Source organism: Globicephala melas, chromosome 1 (genome assembly GCF_963455315.2).
Source record: "Globicephala melas chromosome 1, mGloMel1.2, whole genome shotgun sequence".
Taxonomy (NCBI): domain Eukaryota; kingdom Metazoa; phylum Chordata; class Mammalia; order Artiodactyla; family Delphinidae; genus Globicephala; species Globicephala melas.
Window position 1 is genome coordinate 120238997 of NC_083314.1, and position 13326 is coordinate 120252322.

At 36.3% G+C, this 13326-nt stretch overlaps 1 protein-coding gene across 8 annotated transcripts in view; it reads right to left on the minus strand.

The window, feature by feature from the left end:
- The window catches only part of MIGA1 (mitoguardin 1), a 91199-nt gene that overhangs the window by 4065 nt on the left and 73808 nt on the right, over positions 1 to 13326 (minus strand). For 3 of the 8 annotated variants that reach the window (XM_030866019.2, XM_060303992.1, XM_030866023.2), the window contains exons 9-15: positions 11557 to 11675; positions 11213 to 11300; positions 10092 to 10178; positions 8577 to 8675; positions 5504 to 5638; positions 4346 to 4399; positions 1327 to 1443 (exon numbers count right to left, since the gene is read on the minus strand). In XM_030866019.2, the coding sequence (XP_030721879.1) occupies positions 1327 to 1443; positions 4346 to 4399; positions 5504 to 5638; positions 8577 to 8675; positions 10092 to 10178; positions 11213 to 11300; positions 11557 to 11675 (699 nt within the window). The remainder of the gene's footprint in view (positions 1 to 1326; positions 1444 to 4345; positions 4400 to 5503; positions 5639 to 8576; positions 8676 to 10091; positions 10179 to 11212; positions 11301 to 11556; positions 11676 to 13326) is intronic. The other 5 variants (XM_030866022.2, XM_030866024.2, XM_060303999.1 and 2 more) reach the window with 4 other exon arrangements.

Below are 13326 nucleotides of genomic sequence, written 5' to 3' on the forward strand. Positions count from 1 at the left end.
ATGCTGGTAAATACTAAAGCACTGTATAAACCTAAGGGGCTACTATTAGTCCTGTCCCAATAATTGAAGTTTTCATTGTTACCTATGGGCACTGGTACTACTTTAAGACAGGAAAGTAAACTATTTCCAATAATTATAACTTATAAATTTCAAATGTACCAAAAATGACTTGACATGTGAAAAATAAAAATAATTTCAGGTCTCAAATCAGTGGAAGATCGTGAAGAATATTTCACTTCAGTAACTTAATACTTATGCTGAAACCCATTTTAAGCAACTTGTATACTACTAAGTAAGTCTCAGGTTGTTATGCCATGATGGAAAACAAAGTAATTCCAAAGAACAAAAAAACAGGAATATTTAATTTCTATCCTACAGAAATCAACTGTTAAGAGGTACTAAGAAGGCACAGTTTATAGATTTCATTGGATTTTATATCTGGAAGGGTCGCTGGCGATCAACCTGTATGGTCCCCTCATTTTATGAAGAGGAGGAGGACAAAGCATGATTTGCCCACAATCAGAGTGCTCATTAATGGCATACTTAATTCCCAGTCCAAACTTTTCCCTCTAAACACATACCTTACACTTGAGAGGTCAAGTAAATTAATCAAAAATTGAGTTTTCAATGACAGGAAAAAAAAAAATGTCCTAAACCATTTATATAAATGTTACATTAACGGCACATAAACAAAATAATTTAATTTTTTAAGTGAAGGGTATAGAGTAACATCCAAAGTTTCAAACATCAAAAACTTTCAAATTCATACTTATGTTTACTTTTATTTGCTCCTTGAAACTCAGCCTAAATTCAGGACTATTAAATAGTGAGACTTTTCTTGGCACTGTGCCAGGCAGAAATTTCTGCAACAAGCTGCAATTTGTGTTTTGGTAAATTTAAACTGCTGACTTTGGAATACAATTTTAAACTCCCACCTTATTTCTCACAGCTGGGATTTTATCATTCATATTACCTTTAACTAGAACTTATTTCTAAATTGCCACATGTGCAATAAAGACAGATATTATTTGTTTTACAAATTTCAGAAGTGTCCAGGCATGCAGAACTGTCTATAGCAATTTGTTTAACATTGTAACATACATGAGAACATGTACACATTAAAGAAGAAACTGATAAGGTGAATGGACTTGTTGAATCTTCTCCAGGATAAAACACCAAATCTATATAATACTGTTTCACTGGCATGGGTGACTTTTATAATCTTACATTTAAATAACATTCTTCTACAAAACCAAAACCAAACAGAATAAAACTTTATCCGTTTTTCAGTTTAGAAAAAAGAAATGATTCAATGACTGAACATACCTTAAAGAAGCAACATAAGTCATAGAGAGAATTTCTAGGACCCAAAAAACCCCAGGCTAGGACAGGGCTGATGTGCTCACAAATGGCATAAAAATGGGCAAAAAATCCATCTGGGATCTGTTACGAAGTAAAGGAGAATCAAGTTATTTTTACCTTCTTGCATTTGCTTGCTATCCATCATATGACCAGCTCTTTTTAAGGATAGACCAAGGGTCAATGATAAGCTAGCCTAATAAGACAGTTAATACACTTAACAAGTAACTGTTAGAGTCACAGAATGCTTTAAGCAGATTTCATATCCTAGCCAACAGTCTCAATTTGCTGAAAACATTATTTCTTAAAGGCACTTTTACCTCATAAAAAAGCAATCACAGTGCTGTAACCAAGCAATAACAAGAATGCTACAATGTTCCTTAGCAGTATAATTTTTAGGATGAATGAGACCAACATGGTTTTAGCTAGTTCAGTAGAATTTAAGAAATTCTACTCAATCACTTAATTAGATTATCTGAAAAAGACTAAAATGAATTTTTAATTGATTAAGCACAAAAATATGCTTACTAGAATTCTAACTTTTAGTTAAGGAACCAGATATTATTGAAGCATTTAATTAGGCAATGCACCTTCTTGTGAAATAGTAATACATACAGTTGTGATTTAGGAAACTCTCTAAGTTTATTAATAACTTTCTAAATCTCCTTTGTTAGATAACATCCTGTGAGATTCTGTCATAGCATCTACTGGGGATAAGTATGCCTTAAGATCCTGCCTCTTGCAGGAGTTATCTTCTATTTTACAGGCTCCAAGACATCTTTTAAATCTCAAATTAAAAATATATTATAACAGCAGTTACCATTTAATGAGTACCCACTATATACCAGATAATATGCTAGGTTCTATTTAATTTAATAAAACGTTCCTGAAAAATTAGGTCATGTTAGTATCATTTTAATATGTAAAAAGTGAGACTTCAGAGGGGTTAAAAAACCTATCCTGGGCTTCCCTGGTGGCGCAGTGGTTGAGAGTCTGCCTGCCGATGCAGGGGACATGGGTTTGTGCCCCGGTCTGGGAAGATCCCACATGCCGCGGAGCAGCTGGGCCCGTCAGCCCTGGCCGCTGGGCCTGCGCGTCCGGAGCCTGTGCTCCGTAACGGGAGAGGCCACAACAGTGAGAGGCCCACATACTGCAAAACAAAACAAAACAAAAAAAAACCTATCCTAACTCACATACAGCTAGTTAGTAAAGGCCAAAAAGTTATCACGGATACATGGACTGTAGTCTAAGAGATGTTCTGCATATATTAAAATTCTAAATCCCATACTTATATTAACTATATATATTAACTATAATAGGAATTCAGACAGGTATGAAGTTAGCATAGGCTGAAGTAGAAGAGTCATGCTTCATCAAGGAATAACGTGAACTGAAACAGTAGGTAAAATTTATTTAAGTAGACAGGATAGAGTATGACATTCCAGGATAGGAAATAGTTCCCCAAGACGTAAGATATATAGCTATCTGTGGATACAGGAAGAATATTAGTCCAAGGCATGAGATTTATACTAAGAAGTAAGAAATAAGGTTAGGTATAATGATAATAATATTACTATCATTATTATTATGGAAACTACTACTTATTAAACTCTTTTTTATATTTACTCTTAATTTTATGTTTTATCTCATTTCATCTTTACAGCAGCTCTATGAGGTAGGTATTAACTTCATTTTGCAAACAGGAAAACTGAAGGTCAGCTGACAGTAACTTGCCTATGATCATAATGGTTAGTGCGAAAATCAAACCTAAGTCTACAAGTCTGTTCCCCAGCCCTAAACCAGTGGTTCTCAGACGTTAGAGTTTCTAATCATTTGGGGAGCTTGCTAAAAACACAGGGTCTTTAGAATCATTTTTTATACAATTTTTAAAGGTTACATTCCATTTACAGTTATTACAAAATATTGGCTTTTTCCCCATGTTGTACAATACAACCCTGTACAACATCTTTGAAATAAGAATTATGCAAATATATGGTTTCCAGAATTATTTTTAACAAGCACCTTCTGCAGATGCTGTGAGACCTATGCTCCAGAAACACTGCACTTGGCAATACTATCTCAAAGGTGTAAGGCTCAGACTTAGAAATATGGACATGACAAAATACTGTAGGTCAGTGGGCAAATGATAATAAAATAATAATAACCTACAGGTGCATAATGCACTGTGTCAAGCACTGTTCTAAGACACTACATTTAATCCTCAAAAAACCCCATGAGGTGGAAACTATGCTCTTCTTTAGAGATGAGAAAACTAAGGCATAGAGAGGTCAAGACTTGCCTGAGGTCATAGCTGGTAGGTGGCATCTGAACTCAGGCAGCCTCACCCCAGAGTCCATCCTCCTTTACCACAAGAGTGTATGTGAGAGCAGTGTGTGGTGGGTGAGATAGCCTGGAGGGTGCGGAGCGTGCGAGCAGGATATGACTTTGAGATGTTTTTTGGTAGGCGCTCTCAGTTGAATAAACCAGCTAATCAATCATCATTTCTCAACTGGATTACATGAAGTGGAATCCACTATGCTAAACAATTTTTTTTTTTTTTTTTTTGCGGTACGGGGGCCTCTCACTGTTGTGGCCTCTCCCATTGTGGAGCACAGGCTCCGGACGCGCAGGCTCAGTGGCCACGGCTCACGGGCCCAGCCGCTCCGCGGCATGTGGGATCCTCCCAGACTGGGGCACAAACCCGTGTCCCCTGCATCGGCAGGTGGACTCTCAACCACTGCGCCACCAGGGAAGCCCTAAACAATTTTTTTAATCTTAAAATATCATTAAGTGAAAAAAAAAAGTCTATTAGCACTGTTTGCAACTTTAAAAACAGAGAAGCCAACGCAGTGCCAAAAGAGCACTCATCTAGCTTGAGGGACAGTGCTTATGAGCTGCCATCCCCCGCTGAGAACTGACTCACAAGTTTCTTTGACAGGAGCTTCAAATTACTTTACAGAGAACTCCAAGACATAATGAATTTTACCTTCATCTGTTGCCTTTTCTGTTTCAACACTGACCAACAACTTGAAGCCACAGCCTAAACATATACAGAGGAGAAAAAGCAAGATTTAAATTTATAACTATATAAACTTTCCATTTAGAAAAGAGTGACTTTAATTAGAAATTCAAAGTTTAAAGATCTAAAATGTTTAAAACATTAACTAAAAAGAAATAGTCCATGCTCCTTCTATTGTTTGTAAATATCAATGAAAAGATGTTTATAAATTTTAAAATTAAATACAAAGCCACTAAAAGAAAAAGGGTGGACTCCAGTGACAAGGAACTTGGTAATTATAGTTCAAGTAATATTTTTTTCTTCAAGAATAGTAGTGCTGGAAATAGCTGTGAGTTGAACCAACAGTCTTATTCAAATAAAGAACTAAGAAACATAACCATAATGACAGGGACAAAAACACCCAAGTGGATCCTGAAGGAATCTGACCCTACTCTGGCATGACCCCACTTCGATCAACGTCACTGTCCCAAATCAGTTACAGAAATGGAGACATGTATCTTTTATGGTTAAAGCATACTTTGAAGGAAAAGTATTATAATATATATATATTTTTTTCCTCCAAAAATATATATATCGTCTTTTCACTGAAATTGCTGTATTTGTTTAGTCATAGAGCCATTTCAGTTACAGATAATTTTTTGTTAGGTCTGAACTAGTTTGAAACCCAAGTGTTTTTTGAGATCTGAAGAAATACTGGGTCCTCCAGGTCGAGGCAGGGACTGACAGAAGAGCCAAAAGGAAATTTCATCTTCAGATGTTACATATCATACACATCTGATCCCAATATCAAAGGATGAGCTCAGTTTCCATAACAGTCGTCTACAGGCAGACACATATATATAAATCTTATTCATCTTCCTATTTTGTTTTTAAAAATATATTTATTTATTTATTATTTGGCTGCACTGGGTCTTAGTTGCAGCACGCGGGATCTTTTAGTTGCGGCATGCGAACTCTTAGTTGCAGCATGCAGGATCTAGTTCCCCGACCAGGGATCGAACCTGGGCCCCCTGCATTGGGAGTGTATTGTCTTAACTGCTGAACCACCAGGGAAGTCCCCATCTTCCCAATTCTGACTAATTTTCATCAAATTTAAATGGTTGAGAAAGGTAAACCACCACTTACGGTTTCTTTGAAGGAGGAGTTTAGCCAGCGATTATTTACTACATTCTGTATGGATGTGGGTGGGTTTTCTAAATCTTCAAAGGAATCCATTAATATAAAATCCAAAACAACATCATAAAAATTTAGATTTTTCACCTGCATTAAATTATAAGTTAAAACAAATTATTACTACATAGAACTGAAATGAAGTCTGAGCCAGGGCTTCATACTGATACATTACAACAGCAGTACATTTTTAGTTGAATCAGATTATATCTCTGACAAAAACAGAGGAAGAAGAGAGACAACTATGAGAACAACTCACCACCAGAAATTATAATTCACATGACAGCTGTTCCCTCCTAGATCCTATCAGGTGAAATTAATCTCTCCCTCCACTCTATTCTAGGAGTTCTTTGTTCATGCTTTTATTGGGTTGGCCAGAAAGTTTGTTTGGGTTTTTCCATAAGATGTTAAGGAAAAACCCGAACGAACTTTTTGGCCCACCAAATATTATGGTATCCACAATGCTCATTCTGTTCCGTCATTTAGTTACTGGTGTATCTGCCTGTCTTCCCCACCACATCATGAACCTCTCGCTCTTTCATTCATTCATGCAAATTGTATTGTACTACATGCTGTACCAGGTGCTGAGACTTCTACAGTAAGCAAACTATATGCTTAGAGGTTAGTGGGGAAAAGACAGCAATAAATAATTCCACAAATGCACAATTAAAACTGTGATAAGCACAGTAAAGGAAAAAGTACACGGTACTATGAAAGCTTATGATGGAGCTTCTAATCTAGACTGGATGTCAGTGAGGGCTTTTTTCAAGGAGTGAGGCAAGCCAAGTACATGAAATGCCTTGTCAATACTTGAAGGTAAGAAAGAACACAGTGATGTGGAGCCAAAGAGTATCACTGAACGTGTGCCGCAGCTCTCTACAGCACGGGGGCGAGTGCCTAGAGACAGGAGGAAGGGCCATCTCCTGCACAGTTTATGGCCCAGGTTAATGACTTTGGATTTTATCCTCACAGTATTTTGGGGGGTAGTGGTGGAGGGGAGATGGATGATCAGATCTTCTTTTTTATTCTTCGGTAACTCATGAATCTATTTTTTTTTTTCCAGTTTCAGTGAGACATAATTGACATACAGCACTGTAAAAGTTTAAGGTGTACAGTATAATGATTTGACTCACATACATCATGAAATGATTACCACAGTAAGTTTAGTGAACACCATCATCTCATATAGATACAACACGGAAGAATTAGAAAAAAAAATTTTCTTTGAGAACTCAGGATTTACTCTCTTAATGACTTTCATATTTATACAGCGGTGTTCATTATCTTTAATGTGTTGTACATTACATCTGTAGTACTTATTTATCTTATAAGTGGAAGTTTGTACTTTTTGACCACCTTCATCCAATTCCCCTTCCCCTGACCCCCTGCCTCTGGTAGCCACAAATCTGATCTCCTTTTCTATGATTATGTTTGTTTGTTTTTAAAGTATAATTGACCTACACTATGTTAGTTCCTGGTATACAACACAGTGATTCAATGTTTCCATACATTTTAAAATCATCAACATGATAAGTCTAGTCTAGATATTACATAGTTATTGACTATATTCCCCACACAGTACATTTCATACCTGTGACTCACTTATTTTATACCTGAAAGTTTGTACCTCTTAAATCTCCCTCACCTATTTCTTCTCCTCCCTCCATCCCCCTCCCATCTGGCAATTACCTGTCTGTATCTATGACTCTATTTCTGTTTGTTAAAGTTAAGTTTGTTCATTTGTTTTGTTTTTTAGATTCCACATGTGAGTGAAATCATACAGTATTTGTCTTTCTCTGCCTGACTTATTTCACTCAGCATAATACCCTCTAGGTCCAACCATGTTGTCACAAATGAGAAGATTTCATTTTTTTTTTATGGCTGAGTAATATTCAGATTTGTATTGCTCAAGACCGTTTTGGCAGAAATGTGGAGAGCAGAACAGAGAGGAGGAAGAGTGAATGCAAGGAGGGGAGAAGCAGGCAAGAAATTGGGGAATGCAAAACGCTGGGGTAGCCCAAGGGAAAACAACAGTTACTCAGACTACCACGGGGCGGGCAGCAACAGAGAAAAGTTGCAGAAACTGAAAGGTATATAGGAGTTAAATTGACAAAACTTAGAGATGAATATGATAAAGTAGGCGAGGACCAGTGACGTGTAAAAGCATGAGTCCCAGGTTTCGGGCCTGCGCAACTGAACGGATGCCAATTCCTTCACTGAGTGAGGGAACACCAGAGAAGGAAAGATCGTGCCTCCGTGTTTCTGCACCTACTGTCTTCTCTGCCTAGAAAGCCTTTCAGTCCCTTGCAAACTCATTCTTTTAGCTTCCATAACAACAAAATATTCCAGGCTCATCATGTGCTTTCTCTAACCCAGCGCAGAAATCAGCCATTTTTCCAAGAAGTCCTAGTTCCTTTTAGTGGAGAGTGGTACTTACAAGTTAAAATCTGTGTGCTAGAAATAATTTCTTTTGAGGTGTTTCTGCTCCCAGACCCTCTCAGTGAATAGAGCTAGGAAGTTTATGTGTGTTTATGTATATTTATTTCCCTATCTATCTATATTGTAAACTATGAATTCACACTGACAGCTCCAATTCCAATCCTAGCTTTTTTATACCTCCCTTCTCTGACAGTGAGTTATCTGGTTCTGATCATTCTTAATGTATTTAATTGTTTGTCTGATCCTGTGTATGCAGCCAATTCCCTGGCCCCACTGAGCTGCCACTGTCCTAGCTGAAACCATCCTTGCACAGGCTACCATTACCACCCTGCTGGCGCCTGCTCATTGACTTCTGGATGGAAGACAGGGAGAGAAGGAATGAAGGGCTTCCTAAAAAAATAGTATTTTCACCTGCTGCCTCAATGTATAAAGACTGTGGTTGCTCTTGTTTCTGACTCTGTCATAGCCACCATCACACAATTGGTTTTACTGTCATTTAACAAGGACAAAGAAACAGTGGCCTCAAATTATGTAAATATTCTGAGTAAATAACTAAGGGGGACAACTATTATAAAAAATTTGAACTTACTCCTCTAGCAGCAAGTTCCATTTCAGTACTATCCCAGTGATCAGTCTGCTCTAAAAAATAGATCATTTCATCAAAAACATCTTCAAACTTCTTCGGATTCTGTAGAAGAAAACACACTTTAATCCTAAGCCCGACTTTATAACAAGGCTCAAGCCTACAAAGTAAATAAGTTACTCTTCAAGTAAGTTTGTTAGATCTTCATTCTATTAGGTAACTGAATTAAAACGCACTTTCAAGGGATGCCGTATTCATTTGATTTAATATTTTGTTAGTCCAACATTTTGCAGAAGCCAAGACTAAGAATGTTATGTAAAATGTCATACACAAACTGCTTACTACTCAAATATGTGTGCTTATTTAGGTCAGTCCTTAAGATGAAAACTCAGTTACAGCAGATACTACGCGATGCTTTCGATGCAGTTCTATTCCTTTTGGAGGAACTCTAGTTCAAATCAGTGGGTTTATCTGCCTTGGGAAGGCCAAGAAAGCAATGTAAGATTTACGCTGGGTTTATTTTCTTTCTAGTGGTAGCAATTTGATAGGCAGAACAAGCTACTGTGTTGTTTTAATTTTAATTTCTTTGACTATAATGCTATGGAACTTTTTCATATAATCATTAAACATTCTGTTTCTTGTTAAAAAACAAAGATTTACATTGGGAATTGCAAGTAGTTAATATCACCCTAAATTTATGTTGTATTTTTTAAAAATTTGCTTTCCCATTTTTCCTGTATTTAATCATCATAAGAACTCTCTGAAATAGGGTACCATAAATAAAATTCTATTCTACAAATGAGGGAACTGAGGTTCAAAGGGACTGGGTCTGAAAACCAGGTGTTCAAAGGGCTCAGAGAAAGTCTGGTTTTTGTTTTTTCCCTCATCATCTGGACACAACCTGCATAAAGGAAAGTGGTTCCTCACAGTCTTCATAAAGTTCTTGCCATTGCTTCTGCCTCTGTCAGTCCCATGAAGATGAGTAAGAGGCAGCTCAATTTATATTTCCAGATTTCTGAGATCTATACTACTTCCTGGAACCTTCTTACTGAACAGGATTGAGGGACATAAGAGAAGAGGTATTAGAAATAACAATAGTGGTGGCTGTAGTAGCAGATCTAATGATAATTCTTACCATGATATTCACAAGTTTTATGGCAAACTGAGAATAATTTATCAACTTGATCAAAACAGTGTGAACTTTATACAAAGAAAACAAATGAACCCAAGTAGAAATCAATGCTCTTTGGGCTACTTATTTATTTATTTTTTTGGCCACGCCACACGGCATGAGGGATCTTAGTTCCCCAACCAGGGATCAAACCCATGCCCCCTGCAGTGGAAGTGTGGATTCTTCACCACTGGACTGCCAGGGAAGTCCCTGGGTTATTTATTTTCAATATGTGAACCTTTGTAACTATCTACAAAAACATTTTCTTCTATTAAAAATTTAATGCATCTTAATCTTCAGCTCAACTGAAATAACAACAATAAAAAAACCTGCCAACAAAACAAGTTTACCTTTCGTGCTTTTACAATTAACGCTGATAAAATTTTCCTCCCACTTTCAGCAAGGAATATCCTGTTGGCTGTTTCTGAAAGAATTACCTGAAAAATATCCATCCCCAAACAAAGAAAAAAGAGACCTATAATTAATTTGAATGGACATTTGACTTTATAGCATATCCATGCATAAATAACCCAAATACAGTCAATACATGGCATGTGACTCTATTTCAGCAGGCAGACCACAGAAAAGGTCCTAAGTTACTAAAATATAAATAGCTCTTGAGGGCTTCCGTGGTGGCGCAGTGGTTAAGAATCTGCCTGCCAATGCAGGGGACACGGGTTTGAGCCCTGGTCCGGGAAGATCCCACATGCCGCAGAGCAACTAGGCCCAAGCGCCACAGCTTACTGAGCCTGCGTGCTAGAGCCTGCGAGCCACAACTACAGAAGCAGCCCATACTCCGCAACAAGAGAAGCCACTGCAGTGAGAAGCCTGCGCACCGCAAAGAAGAGTAGCCCTTACTCGCTGCAACTAGAGAAAGCCCGCACGCAGCAACGAAGACCCAATGCAGCCAAAAATAAATAAATAAATAAAACAAATAAAATTTTTTTAAAAAAGAAAAATACTTAAAAAATAGCTCTTGAACATATAATAAAAAAGATTAAAGGGAGATAAATATGAATTTAAATTCTGTTCAATTTCATATTAGAAAATCCAAAATAAATATTATACAACTCCAAAACACAGAAAAATAAAGATAATTTTGTTGTTAAATGACCTTATTTCATTTTAGGAAATCGATGATTTCACATCTGATTCAAATAAAAATATTCTAGAACACATGCTAATTGACAGTAAGAAAAAGGATCTATATTTTAAGCAGCAATTTATACACATACATCTTTAGCAACAAAATATTCTATTTTGACAAAATGTGGTAGACCCAGGAAGTTATAGCAGAGGATGACAAATGAAGACAAATGAAGGGAAACAGCAGGCAGGAAAAATAAACTTAGCAGACTTTTTATTTGCCAATAGGAATAAGGATAATAAAGAGCACAGGGCTGTCCTGTTTATATGCAGCTGGACTCTATGGCATGAGGGTGGGGATGAGTGGCTGGGTGAAGTCACTTACTGTTAAAAAAAATACCTGAAAAGCCTGTCGAATACAGTGAAGTTTGGCAAGAAAATCACTGTCTCCTAGGCACTCCAACATTTCAGTTCTAAGTAATAAACAGGGGAGACAACTGTTAAAGTGCATTTAAGATCAAGCCTACTACAAATGTGGACTCGAACAAGGCTTAACCTCGGGACCTTAATAAAAAAACACATGTCTTTTCAGTACTGACAAAACATGTAAAAATAATTTTTTTTGAGCCTTAGAACATATTTTCCCCTATTCTAATAAATATTTTTAACAAATATCAGACAAACATAGCAATAGCATCTTAATATTTTTTATAAACATAAGCATGATACCTAAGCACTCTTGAGTAAATTTTTCCTTCTTCAACTAAATGCATGGCCTCTTCATAAAAAGGGCAGTGGCAAAGAGACTCCAGACTGTAGATATGCTGTACTTCTTTGTGTTCTGCAAGCTAAGAATACAGTGGGTTAAAACAGACTACACTGATATGAGAAGAAAAACTATAAAAAATAGAAAATAGGATCTTGCTAATATTAAAATATACTCAATTTTATTAAAATGTGAAAATAATTCAGTAAGATTTTATAGCTAGTAAGATCTGAATTCATTTTATATCAAAATTCAGTTGTAAAAAAAGAGTAAAACTTTATAACAAGCTTATAGTTAATTCTGAATACAACTACAGTTCACCAACAAGAAAAACTGATGATGAAGCATTGAAAAAAAAGAAGAGAATTTTATCATCCAAAGAATGCTTAAAAGCATTATAACTCATGATTGTAAATGAAGTAAAGTTGTCTACAAAAACACTGTAATAATCTCAATTTGGCTAATTCTAGGGAATTTTTTTTTTATATGTAACTTCGACTAACCTTTGTATAACTGAAGAAGAGTCATGTACCTATGGCTAGCATAAAAACTCTACAAATGAAATTCCAGCCTTCTGATAGTTCATTAAAAAACAACAAATTTGTTGTACAGCAGAAACTAACACAACACTGTAAAGCAATTATACTCCAATAAAGATGCGAAAAAAAAGAAAATGATGACAAAAAAGAAAAAACACTGCAAACACTATAGAGTTGCCAGCTAACAGGAAAACTCTGGAGTGATTTTATTTTTCAACACCAGGTGATCCATTTAAATGGGACGCTGTAGAGGTTTTTTGTTTGCTTTTAATAACAGCTTTACTGAGAGATAATTCACATACCATAAAATTCACCCATTTAAGTGTACAATTCAGTGGCTTTTTAGTATATTCACTGGGTGGTACAATCAGCACCACTTTCCAATTTCAGAATATTTTTACTATGCCAACAAGAAACCCTCTGCCCATCAGCAGTCGCTCCCTATGTCCCTTTCTCTCTAGGCCTGGGAAACCAATAATCTTTCAGTGTCTATGGAATTTCCCACTCTGGAAACTTCACATTAATTGAATCAAGTAATACGCAGCATTTTGTGTTTGGCTTTTTTCACATAGCATAATGTTTCCAAGGTTCATCTGTAACGCAGCATATATCAGTACTTTATTCTTTTTTATGGCTGAATTGTAGGGATATACCACATTTTGTTTATCCTTTTCTCAACTGATAGACTTGTGGGTTGTTCCCACTTTTTGATAATCATGAATAAGAAACACTGCTTTGAACATTTATGTACAAGTCTTTTATATTTTCAATTCCCTTGAGTATATATCTAAAAATGGAAGTGTCAGATGGTAACTCTATGTTTAACTTTTTGAGGAAACTGTTTTGCAAAGTGGCTGCACCATTTTCCATTCCCACTAGCAATGTATGATGATTTAAATCTTTTCACACCTCTGCCAACAATTGTTATTGGCCATCTTTTTTTATTATAGCCACCCTAGTGGGCGTGAAGTGGTTTAAATTTCTCTAATGACTAATGATGTGGAACATCTTTTATCTCCTTATTGGCCCTTGTATATCTTCTTTGGAAAAATGTCTGTTCAAATCCTTGGCCCATTTTTAAATTGGGTTATTTGTCTATTTATTGTTGTGTTGTAACGTTCTTTATATATTCTGGATATAAGACCTTTATCAGATACACGATTTTCAAATATTTTCTCCCATTCTACTGTCTTC